At 37.5% G+C, this 13,708-nt stretch overlaps 1 protein-coding gene across 1 annotated transcript in view; it reads right to left on the reverse strand.

Annotated features, from left to right (window-relative positions):
* LOC110149702 (ATP-binding cassette sub-family C member 4-like) overlaps positions 1-13,708 on the reverse strand; it is a 326,525-nt gene that overhangs the window by 35,687 nt on the left and 277,130 nt on the right. Inside the window, 2 exon segments of the mRNA XM_070471511.1 lie at positions 1,688-1,777; positions 8,697-8,852. Of these exon segments, the coding sequence (XP_070327612.1) occupies positions 1,688-1,777; positions 8,697-8,852 (246 nt within the window).

The raw sequence follows: 13,708 nt of genomic DNA on the forward strand, positions 1-13,708 counted from the left end.
CACAGAAACCACACACTTCACTTTGTGACATAAACTCATATTTATTTATATTTATGGAAAGTTCCAAATGTAGTCTAAATAAATGTAGATCTTTAGAATTGAGAGGCTACTAAATTTTATTTTAATTGTAGCTCCTTCAGGCGAATTAAGTTAGGGCCAAGTTCTAAAAGAGTTTTTTATCAGGATTTGTCTCCAACTAACATTTCTTTCTTGTCCATGGAATAATGTTTTCTAAAATTTTAAAGTAATTTTTCTATCTGAGAGTCTCTGAAGAGAGATCTCAAGCTCAGAAATAAATAGGAAAATACCAGGGCTTCCAGTTTAAAATGTGTCCCAATTTCACCAGTAATGCATCCTAAAACCTCAAGAGCAGTGTACCATCCTATCTTTATTTACACTCAGTGGTTTACTGCTCTCCCCACCTCTTTTCTTCTAGAATTTCACTGTAGAAAGACTTACAAACTTAAATGAAATCAGAGGCCCACTGTTTTCCAAGCAGGAAAAAGTGAAGTAACTAGCCTGATTTAGGAAAATAAAATTCCCACAATTGCTGAAAAGCAGGGTGGGTGTGTAAAGACTCAGTGCTGACAACCTTCAGAAACCAGAATTACTGGCAGGAAATTGTCTGACCTCCAAATCAAAGGCCCTCTATGAATTACACATCTCAGTGCTATCCCTGGAAGAGTGATACCAAAAGATAAAAACACTGATTCAAAACAATAATGTGAGCAATTGCTTTCTGGTATTTTTGACAAAAAAATTAAGAAATAAGATACAATTCTCTAAAACGAGAGCAAGTAAATATTCAGTGCCTATTTGTGCAACACATACTTTTTCAAGGAAAAATACCTGGCTAGGTATTTTCTATGAGAGCCTAGAAGTCTACCTATTATTTAGAAATCTAGGTAGAGTTTCTGCCATCACTACCTTAGAATCAATTTGCAAAACTAGGGAAAATGCACCAAAAAAATTAATATTAAAAAAAAAACAACAGCATCTTAACAGTCAAAATCCTTTTCATGCAAGACTGAGGAAGTTCAAAGTAGTGGGCCAAAGAGAAACATGACACAAATAATAGAAAATCCTCTAGAAATGAACTTAGTACAAAGACTTAGAAAAAGCTCCAGAGTTCTGTTACCAGCATATGCTCTGCAGCATTGAATGATGCAACTTCTAATAAATATCACTTTTCAAATGTAAAATATACCTTTAATAAACTCTTTCTTATGAAATTTCACACTATGTTACTGTCATGATCTCATTTATCTTTCTGTTAATAATGAAAAACAACTGATATCTCCACATAGTAGATACTTCCTAAGATCAAAGGAATAAAATGAATTTTGCAAATTAAGGTAATTAATTCACTAGGTCACTAGTAAAATTTGGACACATAATTTTACCTTCTAGTTTAGTGTTCTACTAAGGGCAAAAAGGTAATGTATCTAATTGCTTTGGGTTCTAGGGGAAAAGGTAAAATGGAAACATGATGCGTTATACTGTTGTTTTTCATATTCACTCATTTTATCATACACACATTTTAAGTACATCCATGTCATCATTGTTCTCCTAGGAGGTAAACGAAGTCAATTAAATTGTAAAGCTCACTTAATTACCTACAATGCTATTAAATGTACACGCACATTAGATATTGATGCTAACAAGTTTATCATACTTAATAAATTACCTCTTCTAAGACATTCCACAGTTCCTCATCTGTATGCTTTTTAAAGGGATCCAGATTTTTCCTCATTGTTCCAGTGAATACAATAGGGTCCTAAATACAACAAAATAGGGAATGTTATTATTGCCGTCTCTTTTCATTTAATTCCAATTTTTAGAGAACAGATTAAAATACACAAAAAACAAAGTTTACCACAATCATTAATAATGTTGCAAATCAGTTCAGTTCAGTTCAATCACTCAGTCATGTCCAATTCTTTTGACCCCATGGACTGCAGCACACCAGGCTTCCCTGTCCTTCACCAACTCCTGTAGCTTGCTCAAACTCATGTCCATCAAGTCAGTGATGCCATCCAAATATCTCATCCTCTGTTGTCCCCTTCTCTTCCCACCTTCAATCTTACCCAGCATCAGGGTCTTTTCAAATGAGTCAGTTCTTCACATCAGGTGGCCAAAGTATTGGAGTTTCAACCTCAGCATCAGTCCTTCCAATGATTACTCAGGACTGATTTCCTTTAGGATGGACTGGGTGGATCTCCTTGCAGTCCAAGGGACTCTCAAGAGTCTTCTTCAACACCACAGTTTAAAAGCATAAATTCTTTTGTGTTCAGCTTTCTTTATATACCAACTTTCACATCCATACATAACTACTGGAAAAATCATAGCTTTGACGAAACGGACCTTTCTTGGCAAAGTCATGTCTCTGCTTTTTAATATGCTGTCTAGGTTGGTCATAGCTTTCTTCCAAGGAGTGAGTGTCTTTTAATTTCATGGCTGCAGTCACCATCTGCAGTGATCTTGGAGCCCCCAAAAATAAAGTCTCTCACTGTTTCCATTGTTTCCCCATCTATTTTGCCATGAAGTGATAGGATCGGATGCCATGATCTTAGCTTTCTGAATGTTGAGTTTTAAGCCAGCTTTTTCACTCTCCTCTTTCACTTTCATCAAGAGGCGCATAAGTTCTTTGCTTTCTGCCATAAGGATGGTGTCATCTTAATATCTGAGGTTACTGATATTTCTCCCAGCAATCTTGATTGCAGCTTGTGCTTCTTCCAGCCCAGCATTTTGCATGATGTACTCTGCATATAAGTTAAATAAGCAGGGTGACAATATATAACCTTGACATACTCCTTTCCTGACTTGGAACCATTCTGTTGTTCTATGTCCAGTTCTAACTGTTGCTTCTTGACCTGCATACAGATTTCTCAGGAAGCAGGTAAGGTGGTCTGGTATTCCCATTTCTTTAAGAATTATCCAGAGTTTATTGTGATATACACAATGAAAGGCTTTGGCATAGTCAATAAAGCAGAAGTAGATGTTTTTCTGGAACTCTCTTGCTTTTTCAATGATCCAACAGATGTTGGCAATTTGATCTCTGGTTCCTCTGCCTTTTCTAAAACCAGCTTGACCATCTCAAAGTTCACAGTTCACTTACTGTCGAAGCCTGGCTTGGAGAATTTTGAGCATTACTTTGCTAGTGTGTGAGATCAGTGCAATTGTGTGGTAGTATGAACATTCTTTGGCATTGCCTTTCTTTGGGATTGGAATGAAAACTGACCTTTTCCAGTCCTGTGGCCACTGCTGAGTTTTCCAAATTTGTTGGCATGTTGAGTGCAGCACTTTAACAGCATCATCTTTTAGGATTTTATAGTTCAACTGGAATTCCATCCATCACCTCCACTAACTTCATTCATAGTGATGCTTCCTAAGGTCCACTGAACTTCATATTCCAGGATGTATGGCCCTAGGTGGGTGATCTCACCATCGTGATTATTTGGGTCACAAAGATCCATTTTGTATAGTTCTTCTGTGTATTATTGCCACTTCTTCTTAATATCTTCTGCTTCTGTTAGGTCCAAACCATTTCTGCCCTTTATTGTGCCCATCTTTGCATGAAATGTTCCCTTGGTATCTCTAATTTTTTTTAAGAGATCTCTAGTCTTTCCCATTATACTGTTGTCCTCTATTTCTTTGCACTGATCACTGAGGAAGGCTTTCTTATCTCTCCTTGCTGAGACTGAGCAACTAAAACTAAAAATTAAATTTAATCATTTCCCATTGCAATAAGGGTACCCACTTACATCTATACTGCTAGTTTAAAAGGGTATATTGGGAGATTATACATGTTCATTTAGCTGTAGTAGATGGAAGAACATAGTTTCATAAATTAGAGTATTTTCCTTTGTTTGACATGCTAAATATATATTTCAAAATCAGTAATATTTTCATCAAATTTTGTTGAATAAAGTGAATTATCTATTAAAACATGACTTGTGGAACTGACTGTAAAAGTGCTCACAGTAGACACATATGCAAGGGTAGATAAGGATAAAAGTAATAACAACAGATGTTATTATTGAAATGGCAACCCAGTCCAGTATTCTACCTGGAGAATCCCATGGATGGAGGAGCCTGGTAGGCTACAGTCCACGGGGTCGCAAAGAGTCAGAAACAACTGAGCGACTTTACTTTTCACTTTCACCCACCTTTAGGCAATGAAGTAAATAAACTTATCTTATAAATAAGCATTATAAAGATGTGTGCAGGCAGAACACTTCAGTGTAGAGATTTACAGTAGAACATAAAAACTTCTTATAAATATACACTAAATTTATTGGCCTAAGTATATTCTTTCTGAAGGTACACAATTAAATCTCACTTAATAAGAATTAGACAGAGCTAGAGGAGCCTGGTGTGCTACAGTCCATGAGGTCACAAAGTGTTGGACATAACAACTGAACAACAATAAGAGTTAGCTGGCACAGCAGAGTCAGGAAAACAAATGCTTTTAGTCAGTATAGTATTTTAAATGGAGTACTAGCTTCAAACCTGTTTTTCATCATGGTATAAAGTTGAAACTTAAAATGTAATCCTTCATACCATATTTAGTAGTAATTTTTCCCTTGTTACTACTCTAAGTTCACGTTAGACATGTGACACAAAAATGGCCACTCTGAATCAGAGCATTTAGTGTAGCAAATTGATAATCCCTCAACACAACTGCAAGCCTGAAAACCTCAGTCTTACTGGCCCTTTTTATAGGCTCCTGGAAGATAAGACTCTCATTATCTTACAAAGAAGCCCTACTCACTCACCTGATGCTTAAAACAGCCTGGGACCCAGACAAAAATCATACAAGTGGTTACAAATGGGACAGATACAGAACAACAGTTTTAATGATTTCAGTCCCAAACCAGGAAACTTGCCCTCCACTAATGTTTATGAAGCGTAACTACAGCTGCTGCTTCCTTGAGTCCTAAAAGCTCTGTCCTCATTTCTAATCTGAGAACATTTAAAGTGCAGCTCATCTTCCTGTGTCAAGAGTAAGGACCCAGAGTTGTTTTAAATCTTAGTTTGCTTTTTTTTTTTTGTAATCCTGTAGCCGGTAAACGAGTTCAATCCCTGGCTCGGGGAGATCCCCTGGAGGAGGAAATGGCACTTCAATATTCTTGCCTGGAGAATCCCATGGACAGAGGAGCCTGGCAGGCTACAGTCCATGGGGTCACAAAGAGTCAGACACAACTGAAGAGACTTAGCAGCAGCAGCCTCTAAATGAACTGATCATCATCCATATTCAGAAGAAAGAATATTGTTTGCTGGCAAAAGAAATGACTATAAGTCCTGTAAAGTTCTCTTTTGGTAGCTCCAGGGAGCAGTTCAAAGGGATTTAACAAAGACTTCTGACTGCATTGGTCTAGAGTCCAGGTGTATTTGTTTACTAGTAATAGAACATCCACCTCTTCTGAGTTTTGTTCTCAACGAAGAAAAAAGGGAAAGAAAGCCAGGTAATTTGGGATGTCTTAGAGAGAGACAGCTCTGGTTTACCTCTTTCAACCTACTGTAGAAAACTTGGGAAATAGAAATACCAAAAGAGCAGAGTGGGCTATTTAAAAAAATACCTAACTTTTGCCTTGATTATTCAAAAATCTATTACATATAAAAATGAATCCATTTAATCATAATAAACAGATCTGTGCTGATCTGTGCCAACCCTTGATCTGCAATCATAAACACTCAATTTGCAAGGAATCTCTCTTCAACTGAAAACATTTTCTTTGTGCAAATAGCATAATGGTCTCTAGGTGCAGAGAGTCATCCAAACAAGTTTTGAAATCTACTTTTTCAGATTCTTTTAGATAAGCAGCTACTACTTGAATGTAATCACTCCATTGTGTTCTTTCTGAGGAACATAACTGCTTCACAACATGAGTATAAATGATGCATACACTTCAGCTCCCTGTTGTTTAAGGAAAGTACCTCGGAAGTGCTTTCAGTTTTTACTTATTCCTGAAATTTTGAACATAAATTGAGGAGTACTTTCTTAAGAATATAGTATTTGTTTCTGAAAGCTTTCTGCCACCCCCCATGACTCTAGGATTGGTGCTCTATGACACCATTTCCCTGCCTATGGTTCCTATGCAGGTCCTTGCTGCTATCACATCTCCCCCAGTTCTGACTTGCTCGTGGTGGGGTCAACAGTGATGGGGATGAGCCTAGAGGGGAGAGAGAGAGAGATGACCCCAGAAGCTCGCTGCTGCTCCCAGGATCACAGGGAGGAGGGAGCCAGGGAAGATGGTGTGGGCCTGGCTCACCTAGGTGGGGCAACTCAAAGAAACAGCCTTGGGCTCCGCCTCTGCAGAGTCTCCTCTCAGCTTCCTAGGTTCCCTAAATCAGGGTGTTGAGACACAAACATCACTGCTTCCTACTCCTTTGAGGAAGGGGGATGTAAGCTTTCTGCACTCAGACAAGTAACTTTAAGTAATCAAGTCAACAGACTTTCTCCATCTCTGTAGTCAGCAAGACACTGTAAAGAGAAAGGACTCTTGGCTAGGGAGGGCTAAGATTTTTAGTATCTTCTGACATTTATTAGCCCATGACACATAAGCGAATAAAGTTGTTTCTAAACTGATACTGTTCAAGTGAAGGACATAGCACTAGGAGAAATATCTTCCTGTTTTGATCTATACTTATTCACTTTTGTTACATTTTAGAGAATCGCCAAAATATTTCCTGAAAATTATACTTCTTTAAGAAGCAGAACAAAGGAAAACAGAATCAGAGACCAAGAAGAAATGGTCAATTCAACTTTCTACCATGACAGCAACCAGATACTGGTTTTATATGAAGCATTCCACACACAGACCTATTAAGTCCTCACAATAGCTCAAAGAGTTGGTACTTGTTAGCTGCCTTGTAAGGGAGAGAAAATTGAGGTGCACAGAGATGGAATTCCATATCCCATATTCTTCTTCACTACTCTCTACTGCTTGCCTGTTTGTTGCTGTTGTTGTTCAGTCACTAAGGTGTGTCTGACTCTTTGTGACCCCATAGACTGCAGCACACCAGGCTTCCAAGTCCTTCACTATCTCCCAGAGTTTGCTCAAACTCATGTCCGTTGGGTCAATGATGCCATCCAACCATCTCATCCTCTGTCCTTCCTTCTCCTCCTTCCTGTAATCTTTCCCAGCATCAGGGTCTTTTCTAAAGAGCCAGTTCTTCACATCAAGAGGCCAAAGTATTGGAGCTTCAATTTTGACATCGGTCCTACCAAAGAATATTCAGAGTTGATTTCCTTTAGTATTGACTTGCTTGATCTCCTTGTTGTTGAAAAGACTCTCAAGCATCTTCTCCAACACCACAATTTGAAAGCATCAAATCTTCGGCACTCATCCTTCTTTACAGTCCAACTCTCATATCCGTGTATGACTACTAGAAAAACCACAGTTTTGTCTATACAGACCTTTGTCAGCAAAGTGATGTCTCTGCTTTTTAATATGCTGTCTGGGTTTGTCATAGTTTTTCTTCCAAGGAGCAAGTGTCTTTTAATTTCATGGCTGCAGTCACCATCTGCAATGATTTTGATGAAAAGGACATCTTTTTTGGTGTTAGTTCTAGAAAGTCTTGTAGGTCTTCATAGAACCATTCAACTTCACCTTCTTCAGCATTAGTTGTGGGGCATAGACTTGGATTACTGTGATATAGAATGGTTTGCCTTGGAAACAAACCAACATCATTCTGTCATTTTTGAGATTGCACCCAAGTACTGCATTTCAGATGCTTTTGTTGATTATGAGTGCTACTCCACTTCTTCTAAGAGATCCTTGCCCACAGTAGTAGATATAATGGTCATCTGAATTAAATTCACCTATTTCCATCCATTTTAGTTCACTGATTTCTAAAATGTCAATGTTCACTCTTGCCATCTCCCGTTTGACCACTCCAATTTACCTTGATTCATGAACCTAACATTCCAGCTCTTATGCAATACTGTTCTTTATAGCATCAGACTTTACTTTTACCACCAGACACATCAACAACCGGGTGTTGCTTCCACTTTGGTTCAGCCTCTTTATTCCTTCTGGAGCTATTTCTTCACTCTTCTCCAGTAGCATATTGGAAACCTACTGACCTGAGGGGTTCATCTTTCAGTGTCATATCTTTTTACCTTTTCATACTGTTCATTGGGTTCTCAACGCAAGAATGCTGAAGTGATTTGCTTGACTCATTAAAATCTTTTATTAATCACTCATTTATTAAAGTCTCCCCAAAGCATCCATACACTTTGTAGTTCTTAAAGCCCCACAGTTTCACAAAAAGCACTGCAGGGAGATAATCACCTTTAAAAAGTTAACTTTATTTCCCCCAGCAAAATTCCATCAGTAAGACACAACCTGTGTTTCCCTATAGAATCCTCTCCAGTGCTAAATCATGTATCATATTGTTCTCAGAATTGTGTGTTATCAGCGGATAAGATTGTGGCATCTAGCAAAATTTTGAGTCTAGAAATCTATCTGGATAAGTTATTAAATCACATACACACAAACCAAAAGAACAAATAATAAAACCTGGTTTCTGATTAAAGTATCTGTTGAAAATACCTGTTGTTAAAAATATGCTCTACTGAGGGGGAAAATATTAACCCTTTCATTCCTTTTTAAAATCAATCAAATTAAAAGCAATCAAACTTAGATACTGGATGAAAAGAAAATGTGAGAATGTTCTGATGTACATACTTGAGGTATGATTGACATTTTCTTCCTTAAATCATGAAGTCCAATTTCGGTTGTCAAGATCTTATCAATCCAAACTCTACCTTCAGGCTCTGACAATCTAAAGAGCGCAGCAATGAAAGAACTTTTTCCAGCTCCTGTTCTTCCCACGATGCCAACCTGTGAAGAGATCCAGGAGGGATTAAGAACTAACAATATGCAACAAATCTGGGAGAAACCCTGTTGGCTGAAGATGAATTTTAAAAGCTCTATATTGAATATAGTCTATACATTTTTCAACCATGGCACTATTGACATTTTTGTTTAAATACTTCATTTTTGTGGGGTGGGAGGCTGTCCTGTATACTGTAAGATGTTTAGCAGTAGCCATGAGCTCCACCCACTAGAGGCCAGAAGCACCCCTAAACTGTCAACCAAAAATGTCAGATGTTGACATATGTCTTCAGGTTGAGATCCTCTGGTCCAAAGAAGAGTTAAAAATAACAGAATCAATCTACTAGCAACAAAAATTCAGAAGTTGCCTAAGTGTTTCATAAGAAATAAAACTTTAATTTTTATTTCTACTATCTGCGTATTTTGAACCTTGATAATTTTGTGGATAATCTCATAGAGATATCAACACATCAAATAAGAACTGTTACATATAAATAAGTATACATTTTCCCAGAGTTCTATTATTTAAAAGGGCTTATTCTCTGGGCTTCCCAGGTAGCGCTGGTGGTAAAGAACCTGCTTGCCAATGCAGGAGACGTCAACCACTCAGGTTCAATCCCTAGGTTGGAAAGATTCCCTGGAGTAGGAAATGGCAACCCATTCCAGTATTCTTGCCTGGAGAATCCCATGGACAGAGGAGAATGGCAGGCTACAGTCCATAGGGTCGCAAAGAGTCAGACACGACTGAGCGACTGAGCACACACACATTCTCTGGTAGAGAAACTAAACCACTTCAAGGTATTAGATGCCTTGGTTATGTTCTGTCTTGAAAGGAATCATTTTAAAGTTACAAAATACTCATCTCAGTGTCTTAGGAGACAGCAGCCAGTAGGCAAACACATATAATAAAATCAACAACAACACAAACAACATTTGCTATTTACATGGAACCTTTCATCTGAACAGTTCAAAAGGCATTTTACAAACCAATGAATACTTCTAGTTAAACCTTGGAAAGATATATGTCAAGTATCAGTCTGGTTATTTAAAACCAAGGCAGAAAGAAATTAGGTACATTAAAAATAAGATCAGAGAATCACAATAATGCAGGTAAAATGCTGGTTAGGAATGAAACTGTATTATAAAAGTTGGCTTTTCACTGTGTGCTATAAGCATGTATGCAGAGCACTATATAAAGTAGCCTAGACATGGAAGCAAACTAAATGTCCATTAACAGAGGAATGGATAAAGAAGATGTGATACATATATAAAGGGAATACTACTCAGCCATAAAAAGTCATGAAATGTTACCATTTGCAGCAACATGGATGGACCTAGAGATTACACTAAGTGAAGTAAATCAGACAAAGGCAAAGAAAATATCATGTTATCACTTACACGTGGAATCTTAAAAAAGAAAACATACAAATGAACTTATTTACAAAACAGAAACAGACTCACAGACAGAAAACAAATTTATGATTACCAAAGGGGAAAGTGGTGGGGGGATAAATTAGGAATTTTGGAGTAACATATACACACTACTTCTGGAGGAAGGCATGGAAACTCACTCTAGTATTCCTGCTTGGAGAATCCCCATGGACAGAGGAGCCTGGCAGGCTATAGACCATGGTGTCGCAAAGAGTGGACATGACTGAGCGACTAAACATAGCACAGCACATACACGTTGCCATATATAAAATATAAAGGTCCTACCCTATAGCTTCCCTGGTAGTTCAGATGGTAAAGCATCTGCCTGCAATGTGGGAGACCTAGATTCAATCCCTGGGTCAGGAAGATCCCCTGGAGAAGGAAATGGCAACCCACTCCAGTACCCTTGCCTGCAAAAATCCCATGGATGGAGGAGCCTGGTGGGCTACAGTCCATGGGGGTCACAAAGAGTAGGACACGACTGAGCAACTTCACTTCACCATATAGCACAAGGAACTATACTCAGTATTTTGTAATAACCTATATGGATGTTTCTAGAGAACAGCATCGAAACATGTATATTATCTAGGGTGAAACAGATCACCAGCCCAGGTTGGATGCATGAGACAAGTGCTCGGGCCTGGTGCACTGGGAAGACCCAGAGGGATCAGGTAGAGAGGGAGGTGGGAGGGGGGATTCGGATGGGGAATACATGTAAATCCATGGCTGATTCATGTCAATGTATGACAAAAACCACTACAATACCGTAAAGTAATTAGCCTCCAACTAATAAAAATAAATGAAAATAAATAAATAAAAAATAAGGAAAAAGAATCTATACATCTGAATCACTTTGCTGTACACCTGACAGTAACACAACATTGTAAATCAACCATACTTCAATAAAAATAAATAAAAGCATGTATGCAGAAACTGGCTTTTTTTATAGCAATGAGCTTGCATAACTGCAGATTCCCTAGTGAGAGCTTCTCAAAAGATGATTTCATCTCTGTTTAGGAATTTGGGATTGATGATGGGCATAAGACACGCTTTCAATCATTTGTAAGTTAATTCAGTCAGTAAATTTTTAAAATTCACAGCTTTAAAGAGACAAGAATTAAATCTTTCTGAGCACGGATTATATTCTGGGAACCTTACATATTTTCTCATTTGAATACCTTCAAAGTTCCAAAGCTTATTCTGTAAGATCAATAATGGAACTTCAAAAAGGAATTTATCTTTACAGAGATTACATGTAAGAAGAGTAGCTTTAGTTGATTTATCTTTGTAGCCAATTTTCTATCTTAATTTATTTAACACTGATGGGTCATTTTCTGGGTATAGGCAGGTTCTTCAGCATACATGCATAGCTCATATATTCTGTGTACAGACTGATCTGGGCAACATGTCAGGTTCAGTTCCAGACCACCGCAATAAAATAAGTATTACAATAAGACAAGTCACACTTTTTTAGTTTCCCCATCCATATAAAAGTTATGTGTATGCTACACTATAGTCTGTTATGTGAGCAATAGTGTTACATCTTAAAAAACAGTATTAGTATCTTAATTCAAAAAAAAACTTTATTGTTTAAAAATGCTATCAACTGAGCTCTGGCAAATTATAGTAGTAACATCAAAGATCATTGATCACAGATCATAACAAATATAATAATAATGTTTGAAATATTGTGAGAATTACCAAAATGTGACCCAGAGACATGAAGTAGGCAAATTCTGTAGGGAAAATGGTACTGATCCACATGTTTGAGGCAGGGTTGCCACAAATGTTCAACTTGCAAAGAATGCAGTATCAGTAAAGCACAATAAAACCAGGTATGCCTGTATTTCTGGGTGTTCTTATATGTGAATCAAAACACATCAGGACATAGGTGAGAACTGTGCTGTAAGAATGTCTGTGAGCAGGACTATGAGCTATAAACTCCATAAAGGAGAGCAACAAAAAGGCAACTCAAAGAAAATCTGGCTCGGGCTATTTCTACCATTCAGTTTTCAAAGCTATGTCTGGAAGTCTTTCCCAGGTCACCAAAAGGTTGTGCTAAGTGCCTGTGGGGAATGTCACCAATATCAGTTAATTTCACATTCCTAAATCCAAAGGTACTTGGAAACAATCTTACCTCATCTTTACAACTGCTCCCTTCTGTTTTTCCAACCAGGCCAGGGTTGGTCTCTGACAACCACACCAATTTGTTAACATTTGCCCCCGGATCTATCTCCATACTGATGCATTGAACCCCACATGATTAACATCAAATACCCCCACAAAACAGCCACTTCTTCTGCCTTTCCTACTTTAAACTCATTACTTCTTTCCCAGGCTCAACTGTCCCCTTTATTTCCAGCTTTCCCTGATTCCAGCATGGTACCAAGGCCTACAGATTCTATACCTGCAATGTTTCATGACTCAATCCCTTATTTTAATGACCATAATCATTATGTGAGTAACAGGCTGTATTAGCTTTTAAAAAAACAAACAAATCTTTTTTTTAATTTATTTTTATTAGTTGGAGGCTAATTACTTTACAGTATTGTAGTGGTTTTGCCATACATTGACATTAATCAGCCATGGATTTACATGTGTTCCCCATCCCGATCCCCCCTCCCACCTCCCTCCCCATCCCATCCCTCTGGGTCTTCCCAGTGCACCAGCCCTGAGCACTTGTCTCATGCATCCAACCTGGGCTGCTGATCTGTTTCACTCTTGATAGTATACTTGTTTCAATGCTATTCTCTCAGAACATCCCACCCTTGCCTTCTCCCACAGAGTCCAAAAGTCTGTTCTGTACATTAATGCCTTAAAATCTTAAGAAAATATTTTGTAATTCTCAAAAATCTTAGATGAGAAAGGTAGAAATGTGAGAGATATGAACAAGGTGAAAGTTAACAGTGATTACTATTAACTTCAAATCAAAATTTCCAAGGTTTCAGAATTGAGGCAGTGCTAAGAAGTAAAATAATTAACTTTACCAATATACACACTCCTTATCTCCTCTTTGGAACTTTTCTTATGTTTCCATATGCTTTATTCTTTATTCTCCCTAATTTTTTTCCTATTCACATGCTTCTAAGTCTTTGTAAGTCTTCAGTGACAACAAATGCATTGCATGTGACACATCTTGTTAAAGAAGGTCTTTTTTTTTTTTAAGTGTACTTTTATTTATTTATTTATTTTTTTAATTTTTTGTCTAATACCAAGTCTTTCATTTATTTTCCAACAACCATCTATTAAGTGTTTACTCTTGGCTGCAAGAAGTTTTTAATCCAACAAATTAATGTCACCTGTGTGCCAGGCTATGTGGTCTGTGGAGCCATTATTAAAATGGGATAATCTTATTAAATTGCTTTTTGTAAATCTTTTTATTAATCATAATCAATGCAAATAAATCTAGAAAGTAAATAAATACTAGTCAT

Source organism: Odocoileus virginianus, chromosome 8 (genome assembly GCF_023699985.2).
Source record: "Odocoileus virginianus isolate 20LAN1187 ecotype Illinois chromosome 8, Ovbor_1.2, whole genome shotgun sequence".
NCBI lineage: Eukaryota > Metazoa > Chordata > Mammalia > Artiodactyla > Cervidae > Odocoileus > Odocoileus virginianus.